Genomic DNA, 13,695 nt, shown 5'->3' on the forward strand with positions numbered 1-13,695 from the left:
ACAGATTGAAGAGGAGGAGGTGCTTGCTGTCTTGAGGCAAATCAGAGTAGATAAATCCCCAGGACCTGACAGGGTATTCCCTCAGACCTTGAAGGAGACTAGTGTTGAAATTGCAGGGGCCCTGGCAGATATATTTTAAAATGTCGGTATCTACAGGTGAGGTGCAAGAGGATTGGAGGATAGCTCATGTTGTTCCGTTGTTTAAAAAAGGTTCTAAATGTAATCTGGGAAATTATAGGCCCGTAAGTTTGACGTCAGTAGTAGGTAAATTATTGGAAGGAGTACTAAGAGATAGGATCTACAAGTATTTGGATAGACGGACTTATTAGGGAGAGTCAACATGGCTTTGTGCAGGGTAGGTCATGTTTAACCAATTTATTAGAGTTTTTGAGGCGGTTACAAGGAAAGTGGGTGAAGGGAAGGCAGTGGATGTTGTCTACATGGACTTCAGTAAGGCCTTTGACAAGGTCCCGCATGGGAGGTTAGTTAGAAAGATTCCGTCGCTAGGTATACGTGGTGAGGTAGGAAATTGGGTTAGACATTGGCTCCATGGGAGAAACCAGAGAGTGGTAGTGGAAGATTGCTTCTCTGAGTGGAGGCCTGTGACTAGTGATATGCCACAGGGATCAGTGCTGGGTCCATTGTTATTTGTCATCTATATCAATGATCTGGATGATAATGTGGTAAATCAGATCAGCAAATTTGCTGATGATACAGAAGTTGGAGGTATAGTGGACAGTGAGGAAGGTTTGCAAAGCTTGCAGAGGGATTTGGAGCAGCTGGAAAAATGGGCTGAAAAATGGCAGATGGAGTTTAATGCAGACAAGTGTGTGGTATTGCACTTTGGAAAGACAAACCAAGGTAGAACATACAAGGTAAATGGTAGGACACTGAGGAATGCAGTAGAACAGAGGGATCGGGAATACAGATACATAATTCCCTAAAAGTGGCGTCACAGGTAGATAGGGTAGTAAAGAGAGCTTTTGGTACATTGGCCTTTGTAAATCAAAGTATTGAGTATAAGAGTTGGAATGTAATGGTGAGGTTGTATAAGCCATTGGTGAGGCCGTATTTGGAGTATTGTGTGCAGTTTTGGTCACCTAATTACAGGAAGGAAATTAATAAGGTTGAAAGATTGCAGAGAAGGTTTACAAGGATGTTGCCGGGACTTGAGAAACTGAGTTACAGAGAAAGGTTGAATAGGTTAGGACGTTATTCCCTGGAGTGTAGAAGAATGAGGGGAGATTTGATAGAGGTATATAAAATTATGATGGGTATAGATAGAGTGAATGCAAGCAGGCTTTTCCCACTGAGGCTAGGAGAGAAAAAACAGAGGACATGGGTTAAGGGTGAAGGGGGAAAAGTTTAAAGGGAACATTGGGGGGGGGTGGCTTCTTCACACAGAGAGTGGTGGGAGTGTGGAATGAGCTGCCAGATGAAGTGGTAAATGCGGGCTCACTTTTAACATTGAAGAAAAACTTGGACAGGTACATGGATGAGAGGTGTATGGAGGGATATGGTCCAGGTGCAGGTCAGTGGGACTAGGCAGAAAAATGGTTCAGCACAGTCAACAAGGGCCAAAAGGCCTGTTTCTGTGCTGTAATGTTCTATGGTAGCATCGTACTTAGCACAGTGCTTTACAGTACAGACGACCCGTGTTCAATTCCTGCTTCTGCCTGTATGGAGCTAGTACGTTCTCCCCATGACTGCGTGGGTTTCCTCTGGGTGCTCTGGTTTCCTCCCACCGTCCAAAGACATATCAGCTGGTAGGTTAATTGGTCATTGTAAATTATCCCATGAATAGGCTAGGATTAAATCAGGGGATTGCTAGGTGGTGTGGCTGAATCTGCAGTGTATCTCAATAATTACATTTAAAAAAACATTTAAAAGGGTACTTGGGCCGATACAGAGTGAGAAAAGATCTGGAGGGAGATGGGCCAAATGCAGGCAAATAGGACTAGCTGAGATGTGAATCTTGGTAAGTACAGAGCAGATGGGCAGAAGGGCCTGTTCCCATGAAGTATAACTCTATGACCGGGGAGGCAGCACTACTGGTGCTGTTGAAGGGCTGAGAAAAGCACTCACTAATAATCTACACTGATGACCGAATGCTCCTGGAGGAATGTGAGCGTGTACAATCGGCTTCTACTGTGCTACTACCCATCAGCAATAGCAATATTCATCAAAGTTCACAGTAAATTTATTATCAAGGTACATATATGTCACCATATACAACCCTGAGGTTCATTTCTAGTGGGCATGCTCAAAAAAATCCAAGAACCATAACAGAATCAATGAAAGACTGCACCCAACAGGGTGGGCAAGCACCCAACGTGCAAAAGCCAACAATTTGTGCAAATACAAGAGAAAAAATAATAAATAAATATGCAATAAATATTGAAAACATGAGATAAAGAGTCCTTGAAAGTGAGTTCATAGGTTGTGGGAAGAGTTTAGTGATGGGGCAAGTGAAGCTGTATGAAGTTATCCCCTCGGGTTCAAGAGCCTGATGGCTGAGGGGTAGTAACTGTTCCTGAACCTGGTGGTGTGAGTCCTGAGGCCCAATATTTTGATGGTTGAAGCAAGCATAGAAGGCATTGAGCTCACCTGGGAGCAAAGGCTTGTTGTTACCTATGTCACTTGACTTAACTGTATAAGAGGTGATAGTATTCAAGCCCTGCCACAGCTGTCGAGCATCCTTCATTGATTCAAGTTTAGTCTGGAATTGCCACTTCACCCATAAGATTCTTTTCCTTAGATCTGTACCTTACTTGTTTGCTGGACCTGAATGTCTCTGATCTGGTCCTTAACAGTTTGTGCAACTTGTGGTTCATCCAGAGCATCTAGATGGGGGAGTACCTGAAAGATTTTGTGGGATCACACTCATCTATGACTGATTTATAAAGTCTGTGACAACCATAGTGCATTTATTCCGATCCTCTGTTGAATCCTTAAATAAGGCCAGTCCACCAACTCAAATCAATCCCATAATTGCTCCTCTGCCTCTCACAACCACTTCTTTATTGTCCTTATCTCTGAAACTTTGCTCTTTAACCTGCCCGTACGCAGGTAGGAGAAGGTCAGCCAAGTGATCAGATTTCCCAAAATGTGGCCTGGAATGAAACGGTAGGCATTCCTTATTGTAGTATAGCAGAGGTCTGGTGTGTTGGGGGTTATATGCTGATGGGAACTGGGCAGAGATTTCTTAAAACAAGCCTTACTGAAGTCCCCGACTGATTTGAAATGCATTGGGATGGGCTGTTTCTCACCTGTTGATGGCAGCAAGCAGTATCTCAAGTGCCTGATTAGAGTCAGTTGCTGGTGGTATATAAACGGTGGTCAGACTCATGGAAGAGAACTCTCCTGGTAAATAGAATGGCTGGCACTTGATCGTTAGGTGTTCCAGGTTGGGAGAGCATTAGTACAACAAAACTGCCACTTTGTAGCACTACAGAGAGTTTATCGTGAAACAAACAACCCCACCTTTTGCCTTTTCTGAATCAGCAGTTTGGTCTATCTGGTGTATTGAGAAGCCTTCAGGTCTAATCACCAAATCTGACATGCTCAGAGTAAGCCATGTCTCGGTAAAAGGAAAACACAACAATTCCCCATTTCCCTCCAACACAGCAATCTTGTTCTCCAATGACTGCACATTTTTTTAACAAGATGCTGTGTAGAAGGGGTCTTACTCCACTGTGGTTCAGGCCAGCTTGGAGACCCACCCCCCTAACCCTCATCATGGTGATGAACCTGGTAGATTGAGAGTTAAGTCTGCCAAGTCCACAGAAGATCATGAAATCTGTAGTTCATTAAGCCAGTTCCAAAGTACATTGCTTAAAGGGAAATTACGTGCTGCAGATTGCAGTGACAGTAATTCAAAAGAGGTATATTTAGAAGTTTTGTAATCATTCTGCAGAATGTCGCTGAGGTTCATTGGCAACAACTTGCATGAATGTGATCCTTGAAATTGGGAGTTACCAGTACTCACCAGTCTATCCATTGGCAAGCTGACTGATCCAACTGGCTTCTCCTCAGTTCCATACGGCTTCCCACGTTTTCTTCCATCATCTTCCACCGAACGTTTGGCCACAGATTTGAGGTTACCACACCCCTGAAGAACCTGGCAAAGAAACAGATAATCAAACATACTTTGCTTACAATTAGATACGTAGGCAAATAGATTGGCAACATTGGGCATGATGTACTTACAAAACAATGGAGAGCAAACTCTCCCACAGTTCCGAGCAATACGGAAAACACCCTATGATAACTACTCCAGTTAGGTGTAGCACAGAGTGGGCAAGAGGCCAGAGAAGTAAAAACCTCATTTTCCAAGGCTGGAGAATATTACTTAACTCCAAATGCAACTCAATATTAACCTATTGCAAAGATATGAAAAAGATTGGACAGAAGATGAGCTGTGTTCACCAACTTTGTCTGCAGACTTGACTTTCATGCAAATACTTGTACCTTGATGTCTCTCCACATCTTGCAAAGAGGCCCTTCAGCTCATTGGGTCCATGCTGACCAGGATGCCCAGCCAACTTAGTTTGGCACATATCTTGGGCTGAAAGCCTATTCTTGTGCTGCAGTGTTCTATGTCTCATCTGCCAACATGTTGGTAGGGATTTGGAAACAAAGATGGGAATTTTAAAAACAACAGAAAATCTCCAGATGCTGCAAATACAAACAACACACACAAAATGCTGGAGGAACTCAGCAGGCGAGGCAGCATCTATAGAAAAGAACAAACCTTTGATGCTTTGGGCCGTGGCCCTTCATCAGGACTGGAAAGCCTCTGGAACACCTGGGAGTTTTAAAATCCTGGGCACGTGGATTGGTCATTTCTGGGGTGATGGGTGATTGGATTGGACTGGAGTTGGGGATATGAGTTATGGTGGTCAAGTTTACAGGCAGTGAAGGTATTTGTTCCAAACACACTGACACGCAAGCTTTAGAGATGGAAGCTAATCTTCCTCCTGGAAACACTAGATCCCAGAGTAGGACCTTAGCAACACCAGTCAGATTCCCCATTTTCTCACGCTTTCTTTCTCTGTTTCATCTTTTAGTTTGGTCTGAACTAATTATACAAATCTTTTGAGATGATGTGATGACTTTATTCAGAGATCTGAAGTTCGTTCCATGATTCTGTTGTATTCTCTCCCCAGCCTTCACCCTAAGCCCATCTCCCCTGTGCCACTGCCTCAACTTGTTCTAGAGGCTGATAGATCTGCTCTTTTCTTGCAATCCTGGTCCCCCCTCGATCTCCCTGAAATTACGATGTTCCTTTCAGATCCTAGCTGAGGGACACTGGTGTAAAAGAGATTCCATCAAAGAGGCAATTCATTGTTAATGGTGCAGGAGAGCTAACTGCAAACGCGCTGTGGCAAAGTGAGGTGATGGATAATGTGTCTGGAAACGGCTACATCAATCACTTAAAATTTAACAAGACAATCTATCTGATGACCTGCAGAAGCAGCACCAAGGAGAAGCATGGAGCATAAAGCAGATAGGTATACCCTTTTCCAGCAGCAGAAATGTCTAAAACAAAAGGTTCACAGTGATTCAGTTGTTAGGGTGTACTCTGGAGTTATGGAATATAACAACCATTAATTTTAACAGCAACAGTCCTCAAACCTGAATGTGGATTGTAGACTGAACTTAAGATGGAGCTCAGAACAATGGTGTTCTTGGAGCTGCAGACTGGGGGTCGATTGCAAACCAAGAAACGCCCCATTGACCTGAGATATCAGCATATGCATGAATGCAGCTCAGAGACAGCGGTGATTAACATTCAGTCTAGGGTGCCTGGAGTGCCGGTGTGAAGACCTGGGTGCTTGAAAATTTTAGGCAATTTAAAGGAAGCATTGTGGATATATTGTAACTATAGAATTGTCCTGCTGCTAACTTTGATCTTTAGCATATAAATATGTCAAGTAATATTGGGTCAGGGAGCCTCTCCTGAGAGTGCCTCCAGTGATGCCTACTTATTGTGCTGAATAAATCTGTCCATATCCCCAGCCTCTCTGGAGACTTTGATCACAGTCACAGCACCAGTAAGTTTACAGGGATTCTGAGGATGGCTGAAGTCTGGAACACACTGGTTGAGGAGGCTGCAGAGCCAGAGACTCTGGGTACGTTTAGGAATTGCCAAGGCACAGAAAGCTACGGGTCAAGTGGCAGTAAATGGGATTAGTACTGATGGTATTCAAGGGCAGTCTGGACATGGCAGGTCAAAAGCCCTGTTCGTTCTATATGAAGTAAACTTTCACCAAGAAGCAGTAAGGTCAGGTCAGGGGAACATAACGAAAATGAAGACAAACATCTAAATCTGAGCATTACCATTTTACGTAATACTACCAATTGAACTGCTAACCTGGTAGATAAAACTGACCTCCAGTACTATGAATCAATGGAAGCCAAAGACAATATGAACCCCTTGAGTACTTCCGACCAGGAATAAGACAGCATACTAATCTTATCTACAAACAGCACTGCCCGCATTTTGACAGTCATTTTACCAACAACAGCAGTAACTTACATTCATACTGCACCCTTAATGTAGAAATAGGCAAGGTACTTTATAGGAGCATTATCGGAGTAAATGAGATCCATAAACACTTGGCAATGTAAAATAAAGCTCCAGAAATCTGGGATTTAGGGAGGCATTAAAGGAAGCAACAGTGCTGGAGAAGCGAAGGATTAGAGGGCAGGGCAAGGAGATAGTGGAATGGCTGCCAACTGAAGTTGATGCCCATACTGGAGGAACAAAGTCAGTCAGTCCCACAACTTGAAACCACTGCCTTTGTTCTCCTCATTGTTTTATATCTCAACTTGTGACTCATTGTTTAAGGTGGGATTTTCAGTAGAAACCATGGGTCGCTTGAGATGGGAGATCAGCAAATGTGTTCTCTGATGATCCAGTGTAAATAAAGAGAATAAGGTACATTGAGCCCCATAAATAGAATATAAAAACAAAAAAGTCCTGAACAACACTCGATGTGCTGTTAAGTGTTGTTACCAATCTTGTATGATAACTGACTTCTAGTATCTGAAGGGAGGACTGGTCAGGCATAAGACTAACTTTCCAATAAAGCAAGACAGGCTATGGGTGTCGGTCTGGGAGACCCCAGGGCAGATCCAAATCCTCACAGGGAACAGATGGTGACAACACTTCATGGGAAACTGGGAAGACAAAGCTCCTGGATCCAGGGAAAGAGATGGCCCTTGGTGTCAACGCAGACATCAGGGACCATCGAATCTGACATGGGCTCAGAGTACAGACTGTTGGAAACATGCAGTCTGGCCTGATTTTATTATAAATGGACTATTTACAGGGGGAAGTTGGGTGGAAGGGTTAAGATTTATTTTTGATTTACAGGTGGCCCCCTGATTTTCAAATGTTTGCTTTTCGCTGTTACGAAAGACCTACATTAGTACCTGTTTTCGATAACCAAAGAGGATTTTCACTTTTATGAAAAAAAAAGATGCCCGCTTTATACGCGTGTTTGCCTGGAGAAAGACTACCATGACGGTGAAGCCTTGTGCGGGCAGTAGTGTGCGCATGCGCGTATGTGCTGATATTTTTTTCTCCAAATCGATTTTGGTTCGCTGTCTTCCCAATTTTGATAAGTGAAATTACACTGTACATACACTATTTCTACTTTATATAGCCTGTCTTTATCATATAATTCTTGCTTTTACTATATGTTTGTGTTATTTTAGGTTTTAGGTGTTATTTGCTTTGATTTGGTAGGTTATTTTTTTGGGTCTGGGAATGCTCAAAAATTTCTCCCATATAAATTAATGGTAATTGCTTCTTCGCTTTATGACATTTTGGCTTACAAACGGTTTCACAGGAACGCTCTACCTTCAGATAGCGGGTGAAGCCTGTATATCGAAGGGGTACCTATTAGATAACTTGCTGCTCAAGTTCTATCATTGTGGTTCATAAGGTTGAACTAACTTAAGATTGGATCAACAACTCTTCTCCAACTCACCAAGCTTCATAATTCTTGACAAAAGTGAAGGAGGACATTCAGCCAATCTAATCTCTGCCACTTCACAGAACAATCCCAGTGGACTACCTGTAACCTATTCTTCCAACATTTTCATAAACTCCCCCTAGTTTCTACCCACTCACTTACATGCTAGGGGTAATTTACTGTGGCCTATTAACCTACCAACCAATGTGCCTTTGGGGTGTGGGAGGGAACTGGAACACCCAGAGGAAATCTACAACACGGTGAGAACGTGCAAGTTCCACACAGACGTGCCAGTGATCAGGATTAAACCTGGGTCAGTGAAGTTCCACCTGCTGAGTTCCAATCATCACCCAATTCCAATTGTGGCTCCCAAATCAAAATGCAGTAGTCCAGAACTTGGTGTTCCTGGGTTTTAATTCCATCACATGTAACAGCCACCAGCTGGTATAATTGGAGCTTGATGCCTGTTCAGTGTCAGCTACTGCTCTATGATGCCCAACACTGCCCAAATTTATCAGTCAGGGAATCATCATTCATCACACTTGGCAAAAGGAAAAAATCATATTCACTCTATCTCCTTACCTTTGAAGAAATATGAGCTCTATTATCTTGCATGGTCTGTATTGCTTCGGAGATCTTCAGATAAATTGTATCAACCAACGACTCCATGTTTGATGGGCCATTAAACTTGTCAGCCACCTGAAGCATAGAATCTAGGAACACAATGCAGAACAGAGGGTCAGCGCTGAAATTTCCCCCCACCATCCGCTCAGCAGCCATTCTACCATGCAACTTTTGGGTCTGGACATCCCTCCTTGCACCCCTCTGGTAGGAAGGAGAGCGAATATGTGGCAATCTACATTAGGGGATCGGCAGTGGAGACGGTCAGCAGCTTTAAGTTTTAGTGAATTGCCAGTCCTGAACCCAAGCTTTAGGAAAGCACGCCAGCATGTTTACTTTATTAGGAGGTTAAGGAGGTTCAGCTTGTCAATGAAAACTGTAACAAATTTCCACTGGTGTACTACTGAAAGTATCCTGACTGGTTGCATCATGGTCTTGTATGGTAATTCGTAAATGCAGAAATGTAAGAAGCTGCAGGGTTTAGTGGACTCTAGCCAATACATCGTGGGCACATCCCTCTCCACCGTCGGTAGCATCTACAGCAGGCACTGCCTCAAGAAGGCAATACCTATCAACAAAGATCCTCACCATCTGGGGCCTGTCATCTTTTCACAATCTAACAGCAGGCTGAGGTACAGAAGTCTGAAGTCACAACACCACTGGGTTCAAGAACAGCTACTTCCCTTCAATCTTTCAATTCTGAACCAACAGCAAAACCCCTAATCACTACAGTTTAGTCACACTAGGCTAAAATGGATATTTTTATTTGTTCAATTTGTGTTCTTTTGTGTAAAATTGTGTGTCATTTATGTTTTTCTTGTGATTGCTACTTGTTTGATGCCAGGTGCCAGGGACGCTGCTACAAGTAAGATTTTCATTGCACCTCTGCATGTATGTACTTGTGCAGATGACAATAAACTCGACTTTGACTTTAAATACCCTGAATGATCTGGCTTCTATAGCCATCCAAGGAAAAGAATTCCAGAGATTTACCAACCTCTGATAAGTCCCTATGCACACAGTTTTAAACAACTGGAAATTACATCCCCTTGTTTAAATTTCTCCCATCAGTAGAAACTTTTCAACATCTATACTTTCAAGTTCCATCAGGATCTTAGATGTTTCAATAAGATCACCCTTTATTCCCCTAAACAATAAAGAATTTAGATTTAATTTCTTTATCCACTTGTGGTGTGTCAACCCTCTCTTCCCAGGAATACAGCTTCAATGATATACCAAACAATCAAGAAAATTCCCAGATGATTCAAGATCCACAGAAGGTTAAGATGGATGAAGAAAAGGAATTAGGAATCTACTTGAGTACCCAATGTTGTGACTCTTACCAATGAGGTTCCTCCACTCACTGTCCAGATCAGCCTGGTTGGCCAGGCAGCCCTTGAGGATGTTGAGACAGTAATTGTTGCAGGGTTTCACATTGGGCATGCTCCGGCAGTGGGGACAGTACATCAACCTCATCATCGCTCGCACACACTCAGGGCTTGGAGGTACCTGTCAGCAGACAGAAGTTGAATGTGAGATGGTGTGGAAGGAGAGGAGGGCATGTAACAATATAATCAACTTTAAATAATTCTGATAAATACCACCCATCACCCAAAACAGATGCATCTGTTAGGAGTCAAAGTGCCACTTCCTTGGAGAACGGCCATGCTATTCAATAAAGGGCTGGCCATGTTCAGACAGACAGACAGACATACTTTATTGATCCCGAGGGAAATTGGGTTTCGTTACAGTCGCACCAACCAAGAATAGTGTAGAAATATAGCAATATAAAACCATAAATAAGTAAATTATGACAAGTGGAAATAAGTCCAGGACCAGCCTATTGGCTCAGGGTATCTGACACTCCGAGGGAGGAGTTGTAAAGTTTGATGGCCACAGGCAGGAATGACTTCCTATGACGCTTGGTGTTGCATCTTGGTGGAATGAGTCTCTGGCTGAATGTACTCCTGTGCCTAACCAGTACATTAAGGAGTGGATGGGAGACATTGTCCAAGATGGCATGCGACTTGGACAGCATCCTCTTTTCAGACACCACCGTCAGAGAGTCCAGTTCCACCCCCACAACATCACTGGCCTTACGAATGAGTTTGTTGATTCTGTTGGTGTCTGCTACCCTCAGCCTGCTGCCCAGCATACAACAGCAAACATGATAGCACTGGCCACCACAGACTCGTAGAACATCCTCAGCATCGTCTGGCAGATGTTAAAGGACCTCAGTCTCCTCAGGAAGTAGAGACAGCTCTGACCCTTCTTGTAGACAGCCTCAGTGTTCTTTGACCAGTCCCGTTTATTGTCAATTCGTATCCCCAGATATTTGTAATCCTCCACCATGTCCACTCTGACCCCTTGGATGGAAACAGGGGTCACCAGTGACTTAGCCCTCCTCAGGTCCACCACCAGCTCCTTAGTCTTTTTCACATTAAGCTGCAGATGATTCTGCTCGCACCATGTGACAAAGTTTCCCACCATAGCCCTGTACTCCACCTCATCTCCCTTGCTGATGCACCCAACTATGGCAGAGTCATCAGAAAACTTCTGAAGATGGCAAGACTCTGTGTTGTAGCTGAAGTCCGAGGTGTAGATGGTGAAGAGAAAGGGAGACAGGACAGTCCCCTGTGGAGCCCCAGTGCTGCTGACCACTCTGTCTGACACACAGTGTTGCAAGTGCACGTACTGTGGTCTGCCAGTCAGGTAATCAATAATCCACCTGCATCACTGCCAGCTTCAAGATGTCAGCATTTCAAGAATGGAAGATATTATATGTTCATGGGGTAGATGTAACACATTGAGATCAGAATCCATCAGTCAGGTAGACAACTCTGAGATTGAGATTATGTGTATTACCCACAGCTCACTTCTTCCTGTCCAACCTAAAACCACTCTCAGCAAGTTACTTTTGCTCATACCCCAACTTGATGAATTGTGCCCAGTATGCGCAAAACTAACTTGTTGACACTAGTCGGACAGGAGGAAGTGAAGTCTGTTCTGTGCTACATTCCAATGTCAGGTGATAAGTGGAGGCTTACAGCTAGCGTTGCAGTCAAGCACTCAGTATATGCAGAATGGCCTTATTTTAGGCCACTATCTCCGTCTGTCTGCCTCTGGTCTCCTCCACTGCCAAAATAAAGCTAAGTGTAATTTGAAGAAAAAGCACCACAAATTCGGCTTGCACTGTCTAAAACCTGGTGGTATGAACAGTGAATTCTCCAGCTTCCAGTAACATCTTCCTCTCTGTCCCTTTATCCATTTTCTCTCTCCTCCAGATCCACCTGGCCCCCACTGCCCTCTCTCTTTCCCCTCCCTGACCCTCTCCATATGTTCTTCACACACACTCCTTCCACAGGGTTCCCCTCCCCACCTTCCTCCCTTGATCCCATGTTTCACCTTCCAGTTTTATCAGATCCCACCACCTTTGGCCCTCTGCCGCTTCCATCTATCACCTCCCAGCTTCCGATACCATTCCATTCTCCGCTCTCCCAGCTATCTAGCATTCCCCTCATCTGGACAGAAAGGTGAAGGGAGGTGGAAGGGGCAGCTGGAAACCACTCTTCCCTCTTCACCTGATCCACCTAGCCGTTGCTAACTCTTACTCCATCTTGTACTGGCTACTTCCCCTCGATCTTTCAGTCCATTCGAAGGGTCTTGAGCAAAAACATAAGACTGACAATTTCCCTCCATAGTTGCTGCCTGACCTGCTGAGATCTTCAGTGTTTTTGGTGTGTTGTTCCATGACCCTACTGGTAGAGAGCAAGAACAAAACCTGTGTCTAGTGAGAAGCATGCAAATGGAAACTGGATTCACAGAAATCATGAGCAGAGTTATTGGAACATGGGATACTCTTTTGCCAAATGCACTTAGACTCCAGCAAGGTACAAGAAACTTCTGCGCTGTGAAAATAAAACAATTCTTGTTGAAGTGCAGGGAAAGATTAAGAGGAAGGCTTTAGGCAAGTGGCTGGGTGTCTTCTGTAGAGTATACATTCCATATTTAAGATGTCAATCAAAGATACATTCAGCAGCCTGTAAATAAATATAGGATGTAGATTTCCATTTTTCCACCAGGTATATTTGTTCTATTTCTTGCCTATTTATTTGTGCAAATTACTGAAACCAATTTTCTCCTGCAGTATCTACTCTTTACCCTCTTCTGATGTCACCTGTCAAACAACCAGGACTTGACATGTGAATCACTCAGAGGCTGGGGAAGTGATATGTCAAATGCCTGTGGATTTTGCTGCTCCTATCCCCCTTCTCCTGAATGCACTGTTCTAAAGTGGGCCAAGGTTCCATAATTAGCTTCCTCTATCAAGCTACACTTTTTAAATAGCTTTGCCCAATTCAGCCGCCTCCTTTCATTTGCTGTATGTCTCTACGTACAAGAGCCATGCCTAATTTTGTCTATCAAAGCCCAGTAAGATCATAGCAAGAAAACTGTGCCAATCCTCTGTAATAACCAACCTGGAAATGTTTAGGATCCAACCAGCATGGCTACCCTTCCTCACCTTCTGCTCTGGCACATACTCAAAGCCCTTGGCAAGGAGCCATGATTTGAATAAAATATTCCCATTAGTTTCTATACGTCTGGTTATTCTTATGCTATAAGGATCTTTCGTTTGGATTAATCAACTAATTAGATCAAGTCCCAAAACTAGCCCTTGGCAATATATTATGTCAACAAAATTCCAAATGGATAGAGCAATAAAATAATTGACACCCTCTTGATTTCTAGGGAATTTTCATGTTCCTCTCAATTAAGTCATGACATTGTTCATGACTCTTCACTCCTTGATGATTTGAAAAAAGGTTGATGTGATTAATCTAATTAGTGGACAGCGTAAATCAGATTCTCCTCTGAAAATATTCCTTAAACTCAGTAGCATTATTTTTTTATTCTAAAATGTACTCTGTTGGTAAAGTTTGCAGGTAAATGCATGGTTCCTTCAGACTGCATGCTGCCATGTTGCATGTGCATACATTTTCAAGATGAGTTCCATGACCAAACAGTACCAGGAGGTTTTGCAGGAGTTTCAATCCAGCAGTGGAAGTTCTTAAGCTGTTGCCTTCCAAGA

At 43.4% G+C, this 13,695-nt stretch overlaps 1 protein-coding gene across 3 annotated transcripts in view; it reads right to left on the bottom strand.

Annotated features, from left to right (window-relative positions):
• Positions 1–13,695, bottom strand: part of LOC140725329 (glypican-1-like) — a 207,047-nt gene that overhangs the window by 22,283 nt on the left and 171,069 nt on the right. For all 3 annotated transcript variants that reach the window (XM_073040652.1, XM_073040651.1, XM_073040655.1), the window contains 3 exons: positions 9,950–10,115; positions 8,568–8,698; positions 3,989–4,120 (listed from right to left, as the gene is read on the bottom strand). In XM_073040652.1, coding sequence (XP_072896753.1) covers positions 3,989–4,120; positions 8,568–8,698; positions 9,950–10,115 — 429 coding nt within the window. The remainder of the gene's footprint in view (positions 1–3,988; positions 4,121–8,567; positions 8,699–9,949; positions 10,116–13,695) is intronic.

This window comes from Hemitrygon akajei, chromosome 3, assembly GCF_048418815.1.
Source record: "Hemitrygon akajei chromosome 3, sHemAka1.3, whole genome shotgun sequence".
NCBI classification, from domain to species: domain Eukaryota; kingdom Metazoa; phylum Chordata; class Chondrichthyes; order Myliobatiformes; family Dasyatidae; genus Hemitrygon; species Hemitrygon akajei.